At 44.8% G+C, this 22,531-nt stretch overlaps 1 protein-coding gene across 5 annotated transcripts in view; it reads left to right on the forward strand.

Annotated features, from left to right (window-relative positions):
• Positions 1-22,531, forward strand: part of WRN (WRN RecQ like helicase) — a 171,964-nt gene that overhangs the window by 65,114 nt on the left and 84,319 nt on the right. For all 5 annotated transcript variants that reach the window (XM_090031993.1, XM_090031989.1, XM_090031990.1 and 2 more), the window contains 8 exons: positions 5,523-5,634; positions 9,633-10,053; positions 12,699-12,779; positions 14,817-14,964; positions 17,157-17,232; positions 19,145-19,212; positions 19,429-19,537; positions 20,689-20,757. In XM_090031993.1, the coding sequence (XP_089888119.1) occupies positions 5,523-5,634; positions 9,633-10,053; positions 12,699-12,779; positions 14,817-14,964; positions 17,157-17,232; positions 19,145-19,212; positions 19,429-19,537; positions 20,689-20,757 (1,084 nt within the window). The remainder of the gene's footprint in view (positions 1-5,522; positions 5,635-9,632; positions 10,054-12,698; positions 12,780-14,816; positions 14,965-17,156; positions 17,233-19,144; positions 19,213-19,428; positions 19,538-20,688; positions 20,758-22,531) is intronic.

Consider the following 22,531-nt stretch of genomic DNA (forward strand, 5'->3'; position numbering starts at 1 on the left):
TATGATGCATGCAGCCAGTCCCGCTGCCCCTGGGCATGTGACGGGGCCAGGGTAGCATGGCAGCCGGACTTGGCTTCCTGGCAGCCCTCATGGTGGCAGCTCACTCTGCCCAGTTTCTGCTGTTTGTGTCTCTGCTGCTGCCAGACCAAGCCCACTGCCTCTTCCTAGACACCCTAGCTCATCCACGCTGCACCCACTGTCAGGGGTGTCAGGCAGAGCAGGCGGGGGGGGGGGTCTCCATGAATACCAGCCCGGAACCCCTGTGGGCAGGGCACACTTGGCTGGGTAGACAGGATGGGTCCACAAACGGGTGGTGAGTGGTATCTGGGAGTAGGCCAGGATTGTGGAGCAGAGACAGGACAGGGCCAAAGCCTGGGGCAGAGCCCCCGTCTGCTTCCTACATGTCCTGCCTGCAGAACTGATGCCCATCCCAAGAATGTTCAGGGAGCTGATTGTGACTCCGTCCCAGGCCTGGTCTGGCCCTGCACTGTCGTCACCCTGCAGTCTCAGCTCTGCCTGCCTGTCCTGCTCTTGGATGTTGTTCCCCGCCTGCCCTCAGCCCTGTCCTATCCACAATGCTGTGCGTGCCTTTCCTGTAGGGGTCTCATGCTGGTCTCATTGGAGACCCTGCCTGCCTGCTGGGATCAACTGTGCTTCCCTCCCCACCTCCTACTGTGTCTGGCTGAATCGGCACCCCCTTCCCTGCCCAGCCTGCACCAGTTCACTGAAACTTCCTAAGTGGCCTACACTGCCTTAGCTGGTATCTCAACCTTTTTTAGCTTATTCAGGATGCAGCAGCATGTAAATCAGTAGAACTACCAGCATATTTAAAGTTAGATGCATAATTGTTTTTAGGATTTGATCTAAGAATGTTTACTATCTAAATTTGTGAATTTACTATTACAATAGAACCCAAACATGCTAGGGCTGGTTTAAATAAAGAACATCAAGGTATTTGTCCCAAACACTATGCCAAAATTGGAAAAAGGAAAAAATCTTAAAAATAGTATCTAAGTAGGTAGCCCAACTTTTCAAAGGTGCTGTCCCTCAACAGCTTCCTTTAGTTTGAAATGAAGAAACTGGACAGGAGCAAGAATTGTGATTACACAGTTGGGTGGGTGGTGAATTGGCTTATGGGACACACCCAGAGAGTGGTGGTGGATGGGTCGGTATCGACTTGGAAAGCTGTGGGCAGTGGGGGCCCCCCAAGGTTCGGTCCTTGGACCAATGCTGTTCAGTATCTTCATCAGTGACTTGGATGAGGGCGTGGAGAGCACTCTGTCCAAATCTGCAGATGACACTAAATTATGGGGCAAAGTAACACACAGGTGAGCAAGGAACGGATTCAGGGGGATTTGGACAGGTTGAAAAAGTGGGCAGAACAGAACAAGATGCAATTTAACAAAGTTTAGCAAAGTGCTGCACCTAGGGAGAAAGAATCACCAACACGCTTACAGATTGGGAGATAACCTTCTAAATAGCACAGCGGCAGAAAGGGATCTCAGAGTCATAGTAGACTCCAAGATGAACATGAGTCGCCAGTGTGACAAAATGATAAGTAAAGCTAACGGCACTCTATCGTGCATTAGCAGGTGCATCGCAAACAGGTCTAAGGAGGTGATACTTCCCCTCTCTGCTGCATTGGTAAGGCTGCAGCTGGAGTACTGCATCCAGTTTTGGGCACCACACTTCAAGAAGGATGTAGATAACTTTGAGAGGGTCCAGAGGAGGGCTATTTATATGGTTAGGGGCCTGCAAGTAAGTCCCTATGAGGAGAGATTGAGGGACCTAGATCTGTTCAGCTTCCTCAAGAGAAGGCTGAGAAGCGATCTTGTGGACATCTACAAATTCATCGGGGGGTGGAGGGGGTACAGCAAGCAATAGGAGATGCTCTGTTTAGCAGGGTGCACCTAGGGGTTACTAGAAACAATGGCCACACACTCAGAGAGCAGATATAGATTGGACATTGAGAAGATCTTCACAATAAGGGTTGCCAGAATCTGGAATGGGCTTCCGAGGGAGGTGGTGCTTTCTCCTACTCTAGAGGTCTTTAAGAGGAGACTGGACAAGCACCTGGCTGGGGTCATCTGACCCCAGTACTCTTTCCTGCCCAGCGCAGGGGGTTGGACTTGATGATCTACTGAGGTCTCTTCTGACCCTAAAAATCTATGAAATCTAAAAGACGGGTTTGGAGCCAAACATTTAGTCTGTGTAGGGTAGAAAATGGTCAGCTTTAGTATAGTGGTGATCATTTTGATGACCACATGAGGTTGCAGACAGGTGTAATACTTAGATGAGTTTAAATGCAGTTTATACCACAAGCGTCCAGACATACTTAGACCATCTTTTGTTAAAACTCCCGAACTGTTTCAAAAGTGTAGCTGGATAATCAAGTATTACTTTGGACGAGTTGTGTTATGTGCAGATACCAGGTTTTCCATGATTAGTGTCTGGCTGGTCCTCCAGGCATCCCACATTACACAACTTCTTACCCCTCTTCCCCCAATTCCTGTGCAGTAACTGTGGTTGCTCTGGTATACATCCAGAAATCTACTGCCCCAGCCTCTGTTGGCTGTCCTTCGCTGTCATGTCCCTGGCTGGGGAGCTAGTCAATTTCTTTCCATTGGTAGCAGTTTGTGGCAGGGCACTGGAGTGTGCTTGGTCCTTTAAGGGAGCTAGCAGCCTGTGAGGCTGCTTGCAGGTGGTGCAGGGGGCTAATGAAAGGTTCACCTGACTGGAAGAGGACTCAGGCTGTAGCTATATAAGCCCAGAATCTGAGCTGGCCAAGGAGTCTCTCCCTGGCAGCTACAAGGTGTGGAGCTCTAGGCAGCAGGGTTCCTGAAGGGACTGCAACTCCTTAGGCCTGAGAGCACAGGCAAGCCCCCTGGGCAGAGAAGGACTGAGTTTTTACAGGCAAGTGGCGTTTGCTTTATTTTGAGACCAGAGAGGGTCCTGGTGCCCTGGGAAGGATTAAGCTGGACCAGAGGGTTCCTGAGCTTGGAGAATGGTTGCAAGGCAGACCAGGGGCCTGGGAGCCCAGAGTGGGGGTGGCATGCAGCACCAGGGGCCTGGGTGCCCAGAGAGGGGGACAGTAGGCAGGACTAGGGGCCCAGGAGCCCGGGGGACACTGTATAAGGGACCAGGGAGGTCCAAAAGCCCAAGGAGGCCAGAGTGTATGAATAAGCAACATCACAGAGAGAATATCTGCAAGGCTTGGGGCATGGTGTAGGGAAGGTTAGGAGCCATGCAAGGAGTCCTTAAGGTATCTGATGCCCAGCAGTTGTACAGACATGCTGAGAGGGCCTGGTAGTCTGGGAGCATTAGACTGTGACTGAAGGGACCCAGGAGAGGTCCAGTGAAGGTCAACACAGGCTTGGGTTCATGCAGAGCCCACAGGCAGCCTCCCTTTTATAACCTTCATGAAGAACAAGGTGTGGTGGGCAAGATTCAAGGGAAGGGCTGCAGCTGAGCTTGAGCCAGGCAGGGACTGCACAGCCACCTGGGAGTGTTATGGCTGCTGCTCATAGCCACAGACCTGTTACACATTTAAACTGTGTTCTATGTATCCCAGGCTTTATTTGGTGTGTAAAGTGGCTGGGGAGGAACGACACATGGTGGTGATGCCTGGATCTCTGCTTCTGTGCTCTTAGAGGCTGGGGGCACCAAAGGCCTGCCCAAGTACTCCACTGCCACCGATGGGATGAAATTGTCCAGGCAACCAAACATCCTGACCTACACCCTCCCCCACCCCCATCCCTAAATCAGCTTGAGATGCACTGAACTTTGGTCAGTTTTTAGGGTACTGAAGTATACTGATGAGTGTCTTGGTCTAGGCAATTCCCCCAACCACACACAACTCCATACACCCACATGTCCCCCCTAGATACTCCCAGGCAGGTACAGATTGCAGTAAAGTGCAGGAATGGGTCTTCACTGAACTTGGTGTTGGTAAGAACTTGCACCTAGTATAGAAATTGCAATGGGTCTGGGTACTCACTACTACCTTGGTGGTGGTTCAGCAGCACTGCAGTGCCTAAAAGGTGCCCATTGTACTTAAAACTCTTAGCAGCCTATTGTGTGGACACCTCTGACCCAGGACATTTGTGAACCAATTTCACAATCAGTTGGTGCGTTTATACATGCATTAGATCTGGGAGCAGTTTACTTGTGAGTAAACACTCCTGGGCAGGCATCCACATGTGCAGGGAAACGGGAACAGATTTGCTGCTAATGGCAGCAAACTCCTCCCCTTCCTAGGGCTCTTCAAGGGGTCCCTGCTGCCATATGCTCTAGGCTCTGCCTGGGTGCTAGTCCAGGGGCTGGCAGGGGCTGGGACATTGCATACTGCCCCTGGGGGGCTGCCTGCTTCCAGGGCAGGGACGGCTGAAGGGAGTTCCTTGCCCTGGCTCCCTGATGGGAGCAGCAGACTTGGAAAGAGCTGCAGGGGAAGGGCAGGTCCTAGCCCCCTCCCTCAATCTGCCAGTGGGGCAGCTAGCAGCTAGCTCGTTGCAAGCTGCCCCACTGATGGATCAGGGCAGAGGGCTGGGACCTCTCCACCCCTGCAGCTCGTTCCAACCCGCATGCCTCGATCACCTGATCTGGGCATGGGGCTGGGACCTGCCCCTGACCACAACAGTTCCCAGCCCCCACTGCAAAATCCCACAATCAAGGAGCTGGGTGGGGAACAGGTTCCCCAGCCCCTGCCAGAAAGAAGCTCCCAGGTCCAGCTCTGCGACCATGGGGCAGCTCCATGGCCTTGGAGCTGGCATTGGGATATAAGGCTCTTCCAGCCTCCTGCTCCCTGATCAAGATGGTGAAGTGGGGGCTGGGAGGTAAGGATCTCCCAGCCCCTGCTCCCTGCTCACAGTCTGGTAGCAGGGGGCTTGGAGCTCCCTGCTGCTAAGGCAAGAGGACATAATTCCCACCTGGTCTCTGGTTGCAGAGCCCTTCTCAGCAGTCGACAGTTCCTGGGGGCAGGGACCAATCCCCTGGTGGCCAGCTGACAGGGAGCAATAAGTAATCGCAGGTAAATTTGCTACTTGCGTTTGCACCTGTAGACGCACATGCTTACTGTGTAGTAAACTATGCTACAGCACAATAAAGCATCTTGTGTAGATGCACCCGGTGACATTCTTGGAATGATTCAAATGTGATAACTGTCCACATCCTTATGGTCTGCTGATTCCCATGGCAGAACTTAGAGGGCTACTTCTCTGCCTGAACCTTTTGGATTGAAAGTGTCTTTAGTCTCTGAACATGACTTCTCCCTAGAATTCCCCAACTCATATGTATCAAGAGTGTAGGACTACTGGATCATGCCTTATATCCCTAGACTTGAGGTGGAGTCCATTCTAAAACAGCTGCTCAGGCTACTTCTGGAAATGGAAAATTGTTTAATCTAACAACTGTAACCTGTGTAACCATGGTTTCTCTCAGGAATCACTAACTCTTGTTTGCATATGCATATAGCTGATAAATCTTAAATTATTGTAAAGAAACTCTACAGACATTGATTTTTCTAGATGGAGAAATGTTTGCAAATGAAGTGAAAAACCAATTGACTTCATTAGCTGAAGAGATGATGGATCTGGCTAAATTCTCTGGCACTTCTGGACAACTTACAAACACAGAGAGGTTAGCTATTGCTTAGCTCTTATTTCCTTTTTACCTACTGAATCCCTGTCAAGTACTGTGTTCTTGTGCATCTGTTGCTAGAATCTGGTCTAATGCTATAAATCAGGGCTGTCCAACTGGTGGCCTGTGGGCTGCATGGGGTCTTTGAGTTAAATCACAGCCTCAGGCTCCCAGTCTGGGCATCACTCTGCTGCATTATTCTCCTGCTGCTGTGAGCAGGGTCTCCAGGCTCCCCCTTCTTCCTTCAGCTTCTGCTTCCTGTTCCTGATCTAGAGGGTAGGGCAAGGCAAGGCAGGGCAGGGTGACTCGCAGAGCTTTGGGAGCCCATGCCTTTGTGTGGGCAGGCTCTGAACAGCATGCACCTGCTCAGAAATGAGATATCAGTGTTACAAAGGTATAAATCTGTGCTTCTAAATATACATCTGTCTGTATTCCTGCCTTTGCATAAGAAACCACAGTTTGAAGCAGGTTCACTTTTTCTACCTAGAGATAAAAGGGTGAAGAAGTTCCTTGTTTTTTGTTTTTGTTTTTTAAATTTTAAAGAATCCAACTTAACCAGAAATAGATATCTATCTTTACATATACCATAGGAGATTGGATCTTTAGATGTTAAATACCATTTTCTTTTTATGATTCAGGTTGACTTTATATTTTGATTATCCTATAAAAGATCTCAGTTGGGAGATTCCGGTAAAGTAGTTCTTTCCTTTGTGTGTTTCCTTTGTTATAGAGCAGAAAAAGTCCAAGATCTCTTGAGCTCCTTAGAGCTATACTTTTAGTATTTTCATATTTAGGAACTCAGGGTAGTCCTGTTGAAGATGATGGCATTGCCCCCATTGACTTCAGCAAGGCTAGGGTTTCATCCTTCAGCCTTCTTCCAAGTTTTCATGTAGGTTTAAACTAAAAAAAGTGAGAAAATCAATCTTGTCCTCTGATTTAGTTACCAATTTGACATCCCTTTTTGTGTGGGTTGCACAAACCAAAACTGCTTGTAACAGAAAACTCGGTTGAAAGCCTATCCATGAACTGTGGCCTTTCCCCATAATACAGGCATTAAAAGAACTGCATGCAACTACTGAATTAGAAACAGGCATCATGGAGTTGCATGTTGAAAATCTAGGATGAGCTATGGTTCACAAGAAAAATCAGAGTGAATGTTTAAATGTCAGGTACCTAGCTGAGGTGATAATCGGATTGCTTAGAGACATCTTTAGGTTCTCACTTATAAAAAGTATAACAGAAGAGAATCCAATAATACTCTGGTAAAAGTTGCAATTTCCAGATAATAATAATAAAAACTTCAAGTACTTTGTGGCAGTAGAACCAATTGTTTCCTGACTTGAAAAGAATAGAATAGAGTTTTTATTCATGTTGTACAGCACTGAATGTAAATGAGCTATCAAATGGGAGAATTTAAACAGTAGAGAGTATGTTTCACAATATAGTTTCAGTAATAAATTTGAGGCTTGTGATTTTTTTAAACCATTTAAAACTAAACTCTTTACTCTAAAAATGAGCTCTGTGGTCCCATTTTCTTCTTAGAGATAATATCTTGTGGTGTATCTATGTTTCATTTAATTCTCTCCCATATTAATAATACCATATTTACCCAAATCCAAGATAACTCCTGAATTTAAGATGACCCTCCAGTGTGGCTATAAGTGGAAAATTTATAAATTTGTTATAATTTTCCATATATAGAATCCAATTATTGGAAGATTGTCTTAAATTCATCTCCAGCACCACTGGAGCAGAGAGAGCAGTGGTGGGTGGGCAGGTGGTAGGGGAGGCAGTGCAGGGAGGGTTATGTAGGGCAGGCAGTGGGGGAAGTGGTGGGGAAGACAGGCAGTTTGTCCCCTGCTGCCTGTCACCCCTACCCCCACACACACAGACACACACTTACCCTTCCATTGTGCCTGTCCTCACAGCCTCTGCTCCTTGCCTACTACCCCGCCACATCCTTGGTACTACCCTTCTCCCCATCTCATTCCCCTGCAGCCTCTTCCCCCTCCCCTGCTCTTGCTCAAGCTCCGGCATTGTAGTGATGACGCAGAGAAGGGGGGAAGGGCGGGGCGAGACAGGGGAAGGGGTGTAGAAAATTGAGGCTGTGGGTTGGCAGGGGTTTAGCAGGAGTTTTAGAGGCTACAGGGGGTAGGCAGCAGCTTCAGCTTTGGCTCTTTCCCAGGGTTGGGGCTGGAGCTGGAGCTGCCTGCTCCCCCCTCCTCATGCTTGATTCCAAGATGTGGAGGTTCCCCCCCATGTTAAATGGGGATGGGAAACTTAGTCTTGGAATTGAGTGAATATGGTAATATTACACTTAATTTTCTTCACAATTATTGATATATAGTAAAGTCCTTGTGTTTTCATATTACACAATATTTTTTAGCGATAATGCAGTTCATAAGATTATATGTATGTAATTGAGCTCTTGAATGTTTGACTTAATAGCTTTCTAAATTCACGATCATATACAGTGTCTGCTGGGTATTAGAATCTTGCTTAATAGTCTCAGCTGTGTATCAGTATTAAACCCCCAAAATTGAATGCCAAAGACATTGTATGACAGACATTTTATGCTGCTTATTCAAATCTCACTTAATAGAATCAGCTGCTTATAAGCATCAAATGTTATATAACCTTTTTTATTTTCATTGGAGTAGACCAGGAGTGTCCCATGGGAGTGCGGGGGAGTCCCCGCCGTGCTCAGTGGTGGATCCAGAAGTGGATCGGAAGTACTTCTGGTCCACTTTCAGGTCCACTGCCGAGCACACGGGAGGTGGGACTTGTTCTGGTGGGACACTTCATCCGCCCCACCATTGCAGCATTCACGAGCTGTGATTGGTACCTCAAGGTATGTAGAAAAAACATATAAAGCTGTGTCTATGGCTGAATCGCTGATTCTCTGGATCAGAATTGAATCTTCAGATTTAGATTTGGACAAATTGAATCAGGACAGTGATCCATATCAACTAATCAAATTACCGTCCCCCGAATTGGGCTGAATCTTAATCAAACATGGCCTGCTTTGCACACCCCTAGCTGTTATACATGTGTATGTGGTCACCTAAGTTTCATTAGAGTTCTATTCTTCTTCCCCAGTGGGGTCAATTTTTTTGGTAGGTGTGCCAGAAATTAAGCCCTGTGGATCTCCCTGCACCTCTGATCCTTTTTGCCTGCCTGATGTGCTATTGTGCTTTCTCCTCCCTGACCTGTGCTCCCTGCCTGCTCTGCTTTTTGCTCCCTACTCTATCTGCCATTGTGCTTCCTGCCCCTTCTGTGATCTGCCGTGTGCCCCATAAGGAGGTTGCCTATGCCACTTGTGGTGCTCATATCACAGGTTGGCCACTGTGTTCTAGCCCAAACTAGTAAAGCAGACATCTTTATGCTGACTCCAATAGAAAATGGTAAGTTGAGATGGTAATTTTTTTCCTCCCTGGTTGCTTACTCAAAAACTGATAAATTAGCAACCACATTGACTTGTACTGAAAATAAGTTTTAGAAATATTACCTCAAAAAGATGCTCATAAAATAAGTTAAAGGGCACTAAAAATAGATTTGTTGGATGAATTGTATCATTATATGTTCTAGGATATTTTCTTCCATGTGACTTAAAACTTGTGGCTGCTTTACCAGTCTCTTTCAGTGGTAAGAAAAGTACAGCTACATAAATATGGTATTTGGCTCGCTTTGAGTAAATATTATATTTTATGTAAACTATCTATGTTTAAGCAGTATCATGGCATGGTGAAAGCAGTTTCCTTCGCTTATATTCTTAGAAGTGAAAATGGATGTATATTGTTTTGCAGTTGAGGAAAAATAAGGTATGTTTCTGAAAAACTTACATAGCTGAAATGACAAATTGACACTTTGTAAGAGATTGATTGGGAGGGTTTTTATGTTAGACTTATCAGTGAAGTGCAAACCTTTTTAAAAATTCTGGTAAGACAGACAGTAATATTTATTTAAAGCTTGATTTAAGTTTCTTATTTTTTCAATAGAACTGTGAAAATATTAACTTGTATATCAGAAAATATAAGTGCCTTGAGAAGCTTGTTGCTTCATGAATCAAATGATCAAGTGGAACTGGGAAGCAGTTGTGCTGTAGATTCAAGAAGACCTGGAATTCTGTCCACCGTTCTTGAAGAAGAAATGGATGTAACACCTGAATTCACTAGAAGACTGCAAGATAATTTAAACGACTCTGATAATTCTTTAATGTGCGTCAAGGGGGGGCATCCTATTGATAAAGAAACGGAAGATACCAAGATTGACCATAAAGTTGGGACTGAAGAGGCAGAATCCAAGAAAAGCCTGGATAGAGAGTGCTTAATGTCACTGAACATTACTGAATATGAACTTCAAATGTTGGAGCAACAGGCTAATGAAGAAATGCTAAAAGAAGCTGTTTGTGTGACTGAGGTAATAGAGAGAAAGTAAATCAATACAGAGCATAAACATTGTTAATTTACTAAGATATTTTAAATAGCTGTCTGTGAGTGATAGTTAATATGAAATATTTAATTGCTGAACTTAAAGTTTTAGTTTTGGCAGCATCTAAAACTTGTCAATTTGAGTTGCTCTTTAGTTCTGTTGCCAGTTGGCTCTTATTACTTCACGATCTGGCCAAAGACTGGATATTTTTAAAATTTTTCCTGTATTGTTCACATTTAATGTGTGAATTTTAGGCCCCTGGTCCATAATCATTTCAGGCCCCTGCCACGTGCTGTGCCAGTAAAGTTACTGGGAGCCACATAGGATCTGATCCCTGATGCCTTCATGGCAGGAATCATGATTTTGTAATCAAGGATCAGTTCCTAATTATGCCATTATTGCTTTCTGGTGCATTATCATGCTGGGGTCCCCCTGCACTGGCAAGTTGAAAGAAAAGTGCCCAGGTCCAGCCGGCTGACAATCAGCTGATTGTCAGATGACAGCTGGGACCATACTGGGGACTCAGACTGGCTCAGTTGTGATCTGAAGCTGGGCTGTTGATCAACTGATTGTCAAAACCCCATGCCCCAGAGCTCTGGCCAGGTTGCTAGGTGCAGGAGATAAGAGGTTCCCAGCTGGGTCAGGAGCGTCGAAAGACTTCTCTCACTGGGGACTTTAAACCCGGCCAGGGGCCTCTGATCTCCTGTGCTTGGAAGGCCAACCAGAACTGGGGTTTAAAGTCCCCAGCAGAGAAACCCAGGGAAGCTGCCCCAGTGGTGCCCTTTAATGTTCCCCATGCATCAAGACCCACAGTGTGAGGCACAGGCAGCTGGGGAGCTGGGAGCTCTCTGCTTCTCAGCTGCCCATGCCCCATACCACAAAGTAATGCCTGCAACTGTGGAGCAGAGCTCCCAGCTCAGTTGCTACTTCCACTGGTGCCCTGGGAACTTAAAAAAGCAGGCTTGCAGCTGGGGCTCCTGCCTATGTGCCCTCTTAAAGCTTCAAGATACAGTGAGGCTGACATTCGTGAAGATGCTTCCTGATGTCAGGCTCATGGCACTGCTCCTTGTCTCTCTCCCCCCTGCCATCTGCCTCTGGGGATTGGATGGGGTGCCAGGTCCAGGACCTAATTCTGCCCTCAGCCTGATCCCATTGATCGGGTAGGGGGCAGCTGTGCCTGGGATCCTGGGACTGCCCCATTCCAGATCTGTACAGTTAGCTGAGCATGGGGATCTATCATGGGACAGCCCCAAACATGCCACATGTTCAAGGTATAATGCAAATGAATCACAAAGATGTTACACATTATAAAGGCAATAGCTATGTGGCTTGTTTGCTATGCATCATACCACAAATCGGCTTTACCATGTAGCCAAGTTACTGTTTATGGCGTGCTTAGCACCTTCATCTCTTAAATATAACATGCCAGGGCTTTTAGAAGATGAAGAACCTAATTCTGAACTCCAGCAGCCCTGCCCAGTTCTTACTATAGCCATCAATTGGTGTGTCCATTTATTAGAAGACAGAATTTAATCTTCTCCTCAGCACCTCATTTTGGAGGTATAGTCCCCTTCCACATAAGTCCCAGTGCTCCAGAGTCAGCACTGGCTCCCAGTAATTTTCCTGGCACAATTCAAGGTGGTGGTTTTGATTAAATGGCCTGGGCACTATGTAACTAAGGCACCACCTTATCCTTTATGTCCTATTGTGACTCCTAAAGTCAGCCAAGAGCAGCTTCATAGAAGTACCATCCATGCTCAGTGTTTGCTTGGAAGTACATGGGAGGTCATTCCTCATAGTCACCGCTCGACTCTGGAACTTGCTGTCTCTTGAAGTCTGCCAGAGAACCAGAGCATGGGCGTCTTTTGGAAGTTCTGTAAAACCTTCCTATTTGAGCAGATGTTTAGCAGGCAGTGCTGGGCTGGGATATTGTTTAGAGCATTTTTCTTTTCTTTATAGGTTATTTTCATATTCTGTTGTCTTTTATTTTGCTTCTTCTGTTTTGTTGTAGGTGCTTTTTGCTGTCTTCTGTAAGCCACTTTAGGCCTCCGTCAGGAAAAGCAGTATATAAATCAAATAAATAAATATAAATAAACTAGTGAATGATGGGGGGGAAGGGCCAGGGGAGGACAGAGTACAGCCACCCACCACCCCATGCCACTGCTACCTCCCAGGAGCTGGGGGGAGGTGGGGAAGCTTGCCCCTGTGTCCCCCTCCACCAGCACCCCGCATTGCCATTCCACCCCCCAGTCCTGCTCCTTGGAGGTGGGCGGGTGGCAAAGCCAGCGGTGATGGACTCGCCCACCTGCTCCATCCCCTCTGTCTCTGCTATCATGGTGGTGCTCTGCAGTCTGATTGGTTATTTCACTAACCAATCAAAGTGCTCGAAAAACATTATGGACAGACAGACCGATGGACTAAGCCCTTTATTCTGTAAGAATTAGTGGTCCTACAGAGGAGTTGAATCAACCTTGTAACTTCTCCTGTGGAAGCTTTGGACTAATATTTTTCTATGTTTTATTATGGGTAATCTTCAACAACAAAATGGAGTGTTTGTAATACTTGTTTGTTACAGCAGTGTGATGATAGTTGGCCTTCAGTAAGTTGAAGCTAATCTTGAAACATTTTTTCAGAACCCTTATTCCAGGGAAGAAGAAAATAACCTTGCCTGTGTCATTGAAAGTGATGAAGAACTAGAAATGGAAATGATTAAAGTAAGGGCCCAAACTTCTTTGTTTATACCACCCTTTGTGAGGAAACTTGGTCATTTGGGGTCAAGAGTAAAAGGATGAAATTATAGTGTGTTTTACAGTGCATTTTGATTTTGGTCCAAGTTGGGTGAATTTGCTGACATTCTGGAGGGTAGGGTTAGGATTCAGAGTGACCTTGATAAACTGGAGAAATAGTCTGAAATCAATTGAATGAAATTCAGTATGGACAAATACAAACTGGATAATGACTGACTGGCTAGGCTGCAGTACCTCAGAAAAGGACTTCTACCCTGGCACCTGTCCCCCCAGCCTCTGCTCCCTGCAGCCTCTGCCCCATTCCCCACAGCCTATGCCACTTTCCCCATCCCCTGCTTCCTACAGTCTCTGCCTTCTTCACCCTTTTCCTCCCCTGCTGCTTATTGTCAGATGTGGCTCTGACTTCATTCCCTTCTGGGCCATGAAGCACATGGAAGTGTGGATCCTGCCCAGCCATGCAGCAGTGTCCCAGGGCTAGAGGCACACTGCTGCTGACTGTGGGCAGGGGATGGAGTTTCCGTGTTCGATGCTACTTGAGGGAATCCATCCAGAGCTGGAGCCAGAGCTGTGCTTGACAGTAAGTAGGAGGAGAGGGGGCAGAGGCTGCAGAATGCAGGGGGTGGGGAGGGGGTGACGGGGACAGGACAGCGGTGCTGTTGCTCCGACTCTGGCCCCTACGTTGTACTCTGTTCCAAGACAAGGGACTTTTGCCCCCCATGTTAAATGGGGAAAAACTTGTCTTGGATTTGTGTAAATATGGTATTTCCACTATTTTCAGTGAAACCACTGGCATGTTTAACTTAAAATGTATACTCACATGCTGTGCTGGATCAGGGCCAAATTAAGAGAGAGTATGATTTTTAAACCATAGAAAAGTAGGGCTGGAAGGGAACTTGGGAGATCATGTAGTACAACATCCCTCTTACTCAAGGCAGGATCAGGCCTGCTTAAACCATCCCACTCAAAATTCTGTCTAACTTGACATTAAAAACGTCCAAGAATGGAGATTTCCCCAGTTTCTCTGGGTAGCTTATTCTAGTGCTTAACCACTCTTTATGAGAATAGTCTTTCTCATATCCAATCTAAATATACTTTGCTGCAGTTTGAGACCATTGCTTCTAGTCCTGTCCCCTGTGGTCACAGGGAATAGTCTATCTCCATCCTTCATATAACCATTCTTCATGCATTTGAAGACTGTTATCAAATCCCTTCATGAACATTTCCTAGTCTAAACTAAATAGTGTTACTTCTGTCAGACATTCCTCCTAAGTCATGTTTCCACACCTGTAAATTAATGAGAACTGTAATACATTTGAGAGCTATTGCAGCAGACTGTTCCTAATGTGAGCCCTCAAACTGGTCACCAGACATACAAAAAAAAGTGTGTGTGTGTGTGTATTGATACAGATCTTTTATTTATTTATAATAATGTTACTGTGTTTCTGGACTGTAGTTTTTCTGTTTTAAATATACCTCTTTTTGGTGCTATTATACATATAGATTTCTAATTTATCTGGACATTTTGCATATCAGAACAGGGAACAGTCTTGCTGGGTTCAGATAAGCCAGGATCTACTGGATGTTTTATTCTAACAACGTCAGTTTCTCTCATGCTGTATATTCTTTCTACCTCAGGCAGGTAGCTCTTAGCCATGTTGTCAATAGTGTAGAACAGGGCTTGCCAAGCTACGGTTGGTGGAGCCATTGGATATAGCCCACAGACCAGGGGTTTCAGTAGCAGAGAGCTTTGTCTAAATCACAGTGTGCCACAGCTGAGTGATGGGGGCGCTTCATCTGTGACATGGTGAGAAGTGGGAGTAGTAGCATCTGAGTCCTAGTATTGGTCTGCCTCAGACCTGAGCCGGGTCATTCTGCCTTGCCTCCACAACACGTTTGCTGAGCACTGATTTAAAACGTATATTACCTTGTGTGGAATTGTCTTGAATAAAATTTCAGGTCTGTTCATATACTGTGCGTTAACTCCCCCTGCAATTAAATTTCCAGACTTTGGATGATGTCAGCAACTGTAAAGTGGATCTGACTAACTCAAACTCCACTGACACTAAGAAAGATAACGACACAAAATTGCATCTTGCTCCAGATGATGATGAAGATGAGGGCATTGAGGAGGAGGAAGAAGAAGAAAGCTGGGGTAAATACTGAATTACAATAAAACACGTGACTAAAAATGAAAAAAAAAAGAAGTACAATGAAAAGTGTGGGTATAAGTAAAAATTGTAATCCATGTAGAGGTGCATTCAAATGTACCATCAAGCTCTGTATTTGACTTAAAGATAAGGTCTCTGTATAATTACACATTACATTTCTGCCTTAATTTAATGTGTTAATCGCAGCATAAATTACAAGAGTGCTACACCTACCTTTAAAGTGCTGTAACATGGCACACAAGCCATAAAAATGTTCCATATATAACAGTTAGACAAGGTTCTTTGGGTACAAGCTGTCCTTGGGGGTGCGAATTGGAGCAACTGCCCTGGGCCTCGTGCTTTGGAGGGCCCCATGGAGCTGGGCAGAGCAGCGGCAGTGCGGACCTGGGTGGAGCAGTGGTTCTATGTCCAGCCACTCACTACACCACCTCCCGCTCTCAACGCTGCGGTGGCAGCTTTGGGTCTGGGATTGGGGCAGGACCCCATATGGACTGATATGCCCTGGGTCCCGCACCCTGCTTGGGTTGCCTGTGTTTGGGTAAATCTGATATTGTTTATTACACCAACTAAATAGTTGGAAAAAATTTTTAGCAAGCTTTCGGGTTTAAAAACTCTTGTCAGGCTGAGGAAGCATCTGCAGTTGGTGTATGCTGTTCCTGGATGGAATGAATAGTAAAGAGGCCAGAAGCTGGCATGTATGCAGGAAAGCCAGTCAATGAAGATGTAAATTGAGGTGTCAGTGGGTGAGACAGGCTGGGAGGGTGGGACAGGGTAGGGGGATGAATGTAGCAGGGTAAATAGCGGAGAGGTACCTGGGGAGTCAGATGTCAGGCAAGTTATAATGCGTCATAAATCCGATGTCTATATTTAGTCCATGATGTTTTGTATCCAGGGGCTGAAGTGAAGTTCATAGGCTCATCTGTGAAAAGTGTTCTGTAAATTCCCTTTGAGGATTAGCCTAGCTGCAGATGCTTCCTCAGCCTGCCCCAGAGGGTTTTTAAACCCAAAAGCTTGCTAAAAATTTTTTCCAAATATTTAGTTGGTCTAATAAAAGATATCAGATTTACCCAAAGAACGTTGTCTGCCTGTGTCCTTAGACTAACACGGCTACAACCTACACCGCTGTATACATACAGTTAAACATTTTATGGCTGATTTGTGTAGTGACTTAAATTGAACAAATGGTATGCCCAAGGCTGCCTCAGGTCTGCTGCCAACAATCATCTGATTGCTGGTCCTGGCTCCAGGATTACAGTGGGGTCTTGAATTGGCCTTGGTGCAGTCCTGGGGCCAGAGCTGACAGCAAATTGTTGGCCCTGATCCCAGGACCACACTGGGTCACAATAGGCTGTGGGAATTTGGCTTTCAGCTTGTCAGTTCAGGGGGAGCCTGGAATTGTGGTTCCAAGCTCCCCCAGCACTGGCAAGTAGAAAGGGTGTGATTGGGATCTGAAATTGCATTTTAAGTTGTAATCCAGCTACATGATGAATCAATAAATGACATGATAAAACAAGGAATAAGCCACAAAATTGTTTCACAAAAAGTGTTACAACTTTTTGGTTTGTTCTTATCATGCCATTAATTGAACATGTGGCCAGATGTGCTTGTATATCTGTGACCATATGGCCGAGGCAAACGAGGACAGTACTGGCTTCCATAGTCTGATCCTAGCCAGTTGGTCAAAAGTCCCAGAGCAGGGTCTGGCCAGGGATCCAGAGCAACACGATGCGCCATCAGGCAGTGCTGTTCCTGTGTTGGGAACAAGGTGGGTGGACTGGAGCAGACGCCACCCTATCCACATATATGGCATGTCCTTCCTGCATAGGAGCAGTAGTGCCTGTTCAGCCACCTGCCTGGTACAACATGTTGCTCCGTATCTCCACTGAATTCCACTCTGGACTTTTTTGACCAACCAGCCAGGACCAAACTATGAAAGCTGAGACTGTCCAAGCTTGTCTGAGACATATGGCCAGCCTATCCATAACTACATCAACTGGGGATCAAGGAGAGCAATTCACACTAATTCCTGGGAGTGTTTGGAGATATGCTGGGTTTTATTAGAATTGTGTAGGTTCAGGACCCTTAAAATCACTAGCAGCAAACTGCCTATTATATTTTGGGCCACGACTGAACACCTTAGAGCTAAATATACATGCCTTTTTTTTTTTGGTCTAAGATCCCTTGTTGCCCAGCCCTAGTGAAAAAGAAGAAATCTGTTTAAAAACATATTTTGGTCATTCTGCTTTTAAACCGTGAGTATGTTTTTCAGTTAACCATTACGTATCTGGTTCCTTTTTTAAAAAGATTTTGTATTGTTAGGTATTTTAAACACCATCACCAACCCTGGAATTGTTCAAAAAGGTGTAGTCTCTGCATTGAGGATCTGTCAGAGTATATCTACAGGGAACTTTACTGTGTGATCAGCAATATATTTAACAGGTTTTGTTTTTAGTAGGTGCAGGTAATTACGCCTTTGTGAAGTTAACTGTAAATTTTTAAATTATTTAATAGGAAGCTTAAGCTACAAAGATCTCTCTCCGGGCACCATAACATTGTAAACACAAATATTTTATCTTAATGAGAAAGGCAGACTGCAGTAGCACCTCCAAGGCAAGTCTACACAAAATGTTTACTGTAGAGCAGACTAATTAGCTCCACAGTAAGTGTCTCACATCTACACATCTATTAGGCTGTGGGAAACGAATTAACTCTGAAGTAGAGTAGTACTTGTAAATACAAATACTATCCTGCTGCAGAGTTATTTACTCCACAGCACTGCACGTGTAGACACTGACATGACTGGCTGGGGCATGAGAATGTTTCAGTGCGGTGGCTGCCTGCTGGCTAGCCCCAGGCGGGAGCACCTTTGTGCCCCAGGCAGCCCTTTCATAGCACATTGAGCCATGTCATAGCAGCCCTGGGCTGGAAGGCTGACCCCCCAGGTCTCCTGCCAGCCAGGGTTGCTCCAACTGGGCTCAACATGCTGCAGTCCCAGGTGCATGTGTAAGTGCGACATCCAGGAGCAATAAACTCCAGCACAATAAGCACCAGAGTTTATTGCTTCACCTTAGTGGCATGTGTAGATGCATCCAAGCAGTCTTAAATATATTTGTAGTGGGAGGACAATCGGATATACAAGCACAACACTGCTGTACAGGGAATAGATTTTTAATGGGTCAGAAACAACATGCAGCATTGGTTTAACTATATAGTCAGGAGAGAAGTTTGATAGGCTTTCTGGCTCAAAGTACACTTCTCCAGAAGTTGCAAAAGCAAAGCATACTTCTGTACAATTGATCCACTATATATCAGGCCTCATTTATATGTTATAGGTATCGTGCAATTAACTGGTTAATTGTGCAGGTGCCTTGAGACCAGCTACGCATGGAAAGTACTTATCATACTATACAAAGCTCCAACCATCTATAAATTTAGACCTCGAAAATGTGTACTAACTTTATAGCTGGTTGCTATTGAGCTTTAATTTGCATCTAGGATTGGGGTCCCTCTGCACTGGCAATAAGGCACATTTGGATCAATGCGCAATCCCACAATCACACTTACTGCTGTATACAGGAGGAGCCATGGTTGTGCAGATCACGCATTAATTTCTGTTGTGCATTTACCTGCATGTGTAGTGGGGGCCTCAGTGTTGCTAAAATCATTATACGTTCTTGTTTAGAAAATGAGTAGAATAAAATAATTCTTAAAATGTTGTCCAAGGTATGTTTGTAGCTCAAATTTTATTAAAAAAATATATAACTTTTTTGGGAGGGAAATCCTTTTTGGCAAATTTTTGAGATGGTATTTTAGATCATGTTGCAGTATTTACTTTGATCAAGTTGACTATTTTTTAAATATTATTTTTAGATCAGTTTTAATCCTGTGCTGGGTACCCATTGTGTTTTGTAGTCTTCCACTAAAGACAGGAAAATCCTGCTCAGCTTGCTGTAAGGATTTCTGTATGACTTCAAAGGTGCTGTTTCTGTTAGCAAGGCAAGCAGGGTTTGACTGCATGTAGGAATCAGGATCCCACACAGACTACATGAAAGAATATTTCTTTAGTGTTTTTATTGAACTGCCTCTTTTACTTAAGTTCTAATGTTATATGTATGCCTGATACAGTACTTTGTCGACAAATAAAAATATGTTTTTGATTTCAAGGGTCCAGTGGAAAGTGATCTATTCTGTTTTAGAAGGTAGAAGAGATAATCTTGTTGTCATGGCAACTGGTAAGTTATGTTTAGGATGTGCCTTTATAGTAAGGGAACAAATGTAAGCTGTTTTTAGGACTGTTTTGTAGTAAATTTCATGTAGATAAATCTGTACAAGATAATTTTTAATGTTAGAAGTACAATAAAGGGGAAAGTAAGCTAAGAAGCAGGGCTTTGAGGAGGAGTTGGAATTCTAGTCTTTTTAATACATCCTATTTATATGTTATGTGTAAGGATATGGGAAGAGCCTGTGTTTCCAGTTTCCACCTGTTTACATGAAACATACAGGAATAGTCATCTCTCCTCTCATTTCTTTGATGGAAGACCAAGTACTGCAGCTTGAGTAAGTAATGTAACAGTAGCTCATTGCTTCCCTATCTCCAGTGGTAATCACAGACGCTGCATTTGGTGTCTTTAAATGTTAAAGGTTCACCTTTATATGATACATATTTTATATGCGCAGTAAAATGCCTTATTTTTCAAGGAACTATAAATAGGCTAATGCTGTTACTGATAATTAAGTGCTCGGCTAAATCACTGCAAGTAAAATTTGTAAATGACCAAAAGATTGGAGAAGTAGTAAGCAATAATAGACCATTTCATGAAGAGCTGTCTGTACTTGTTGGTTAGATGTGCTCACTGATTTAAAAGTCAGAAATTTTGATCGTCTTGTGTAACATACTATATAACAGGGCTGGGCAAAATACGGCCTGTGAGGCCATTCTGTCTGGCCCGCAGGGCCCCTAAAAAATTTAGAAAATTAATATTTATCTGCCTTTGGTTCCTGTCAAAAGTGACAGGAACCAGGGGCAGTAGGACCCAGGGGAAGCCCGGCGGGCTCCCACAACAGGAGGGCCTACCCAGCCCTGCCCCCCCAGCCAGAAACCCCAGGAGGACAAGGGGCCACTTTTCCCCACTCCGCGCTCAGCACCACTTTGTAATTCAAAATTCCCCATAGCCCACCCCTCCCCCGTAGGCACCCCTCCCAGCACTGCCACCACCACCAGCCGTGTGCAACTGAGCCCAGCCCAGCCCCCCCACCAGGAAGAGGCAAGAGCAGCTCCTGGCCCCAGACCCGCGGAGGGCAGCCTGCCTCCACCTTGCGCAAAAATCCAAGAGTAACAGGTTAATAAGTATTTCTTTATAGCTAGTGGATTGATTAAGGCAATAATAGAGTAACAAACCACCTGGAAGATTATGATATGATAAGATCTAACTATCACATTTTTTGTGAAGGAAAATCAAGTTTCACTAATATATTGACATTTTCAAAATGAGCTGATTTAATCTAGCGGAGTAAAGAACCAATTGAAGATTTTAGATGTTGAAAACCCATTGCTAAAGTTCTATGAGAAACTAATAGAGAAACTAAGTATTTGTGGAGTAAAAGGTGATTTATTGTCGTAAATTAGGAACTGACTGAGAGGTATTGCAAGAAAGAGAACACAGATTTTTTTGAATGAACCAAATCTTGCTTCTGCTTGCTTTTTACAGAATGTCAGACATTCCAGCTTGTTTACTTGGAGCAGCTCAGTCAAAAAATGTTATAGGGAACATCAAAGCGTAAGTTTCATTACTTTTTTTTAGCACCCAAGTCCTGAATACAGATACTGAAATTCTTTTAAATGCTTTTTAATAATTTTAATAAATTAACTAAAATCACTGTATTTATTTTAATTGGGATAGCTTTCTTCCCTCCCGCACAGGCACAATCCTCCAGTACCAATGCCAGGGAAGTCTTTGAGAAGTGGCTCCCAGTCCAAAACACTGACAAATTTGATTCTGGTCCAACCAGTTCCTTAGCCATCCCTTCTGAGCTATCATGGGATGCCTGCATGCCATTCAAAAGGTATTCTGTGCGAGAGGCAGGCAAGGTTCTTTGGGTAGATGTTATGTCTTTTATTCAACCAATTGAGTAATTGGAAAAAATGTTTTTTGCAAGGGCCTTTTTTCTAGAGAAGGCTGAGGGGGGACCTGGTGACTGTCTATAAACTTACTAGTGGGGACCAGAAGGCTTTGGGAGAGACCTTGTATCCCCCTAGTGCCCCCTGGCATAAGAAGGAATAACGGCCACAAGTTGTTGGAGAGTAGGTTTAGATTAGACATCCGCAAGAACTACTTCACAGTCAAGGTGGCTAGGATCTGGAACCAACTTCCAAGGGAAGTGATGCTGGCTCCTACCCTGGGGGTCTTTAAAAAGAGGCTTGATGCCTACCTGGCTGGAGTCATATGAGTCCAGTTTTTCTCCTGCCCAGGCAGGGGGTCGGACGTGAAGATTTACAAGGTCTCTTCCGACCCTACTTCTATGATTCTACCTTGAATATCTACTATTGTAGAGTGTCCCTTACTCACCTTGGCTTTTTTCCCTCCCTTCCCTGCTCTTATCTTTTGTTTTCCTAATTTCCACCTGTTTACATTTTCACTGACATCCTATCACACTTTTAGCTTCTTTCATTCCTTGGAGTCTCAGAACAGCAGAGATTTCCTATGCCAGAAGAAGGGTGATTGCACCCAAAAGCTGGCAAAAAAACTTTTTTCCAACTACACAATTAGTCTAATAAAAGTTATCACATCTACCCAAAGAACCTTGCCTGCATATGTCCTTAGACCAATGTGGTTACAACCAAAAATCCATTCTCTGCAAGAGGAACCGAAAGTGGGTTTGTGAGTCCTGTGATTCTCCTAGCACACTCTGAATCTTGTCACATGGTTCAGCCTGTTTGTGTTGATCCAAATACTGGTGTTAGGATTGTCCCCCTGGTGCTAACAGTTCAGTGGTTTTCTGTCTGTACCACAAAGTGCCACCATTTTGAACACTTAGTGCCCTCTTCTGCCTTTGTAGAAATATTTTCCTTTCCCTCAGCTTTGGTGACACTTTTGTCCAATGATTTTTTTTTTCTCTCCCCTTTTGTGATTATACCTTCTCTAAAATCTCTGGGCTTTTGGAGGTGTCCATCATGCATGGATTTTATACTGCCCTTTGACATGTACACCAGGTACTTCTGTTGCATTGGGGCCACTGGTGACACTGGCAGACCATTCCAGCTGGGGACCAGGAAGGAACAGGAGATCAAATTTTGGACAAATCCCTGGGGTTTTCCTCTGACCTAAGCACTAAATCTTCTTGTCACCTCTTCCATCCAGCACCTTCTCCCTCTGGCAGCCTTTCTTATCTCCAGCACCATGTCATTCAAAGTTAGCATTCAGGGCTTGGACCTCTACCAAAATGCAGGGCTTGTCTCCACCCCATTCCCATAGGACAGAGCCTCATTCAGGGAAGTCCTCTTGATTATCTCAGGTATTGGTTTCCCTGTGCAAAAATAATTTTCCCTGAAAA

This window comes from Crocodylus siamensis, chromosome 2 (assembly GCF_052110815.1).
Source record: "Crocodylus siamensis isolate JL-2025a chromosome 2, ASM5211081v1, whole genome shotgun sequence".
Lineage (NCBI taxonomy): Eukaryota > Metazoa > Chordata > Crocodylia > Crocodylidae > Crocodylus > Crocodylus siamensis.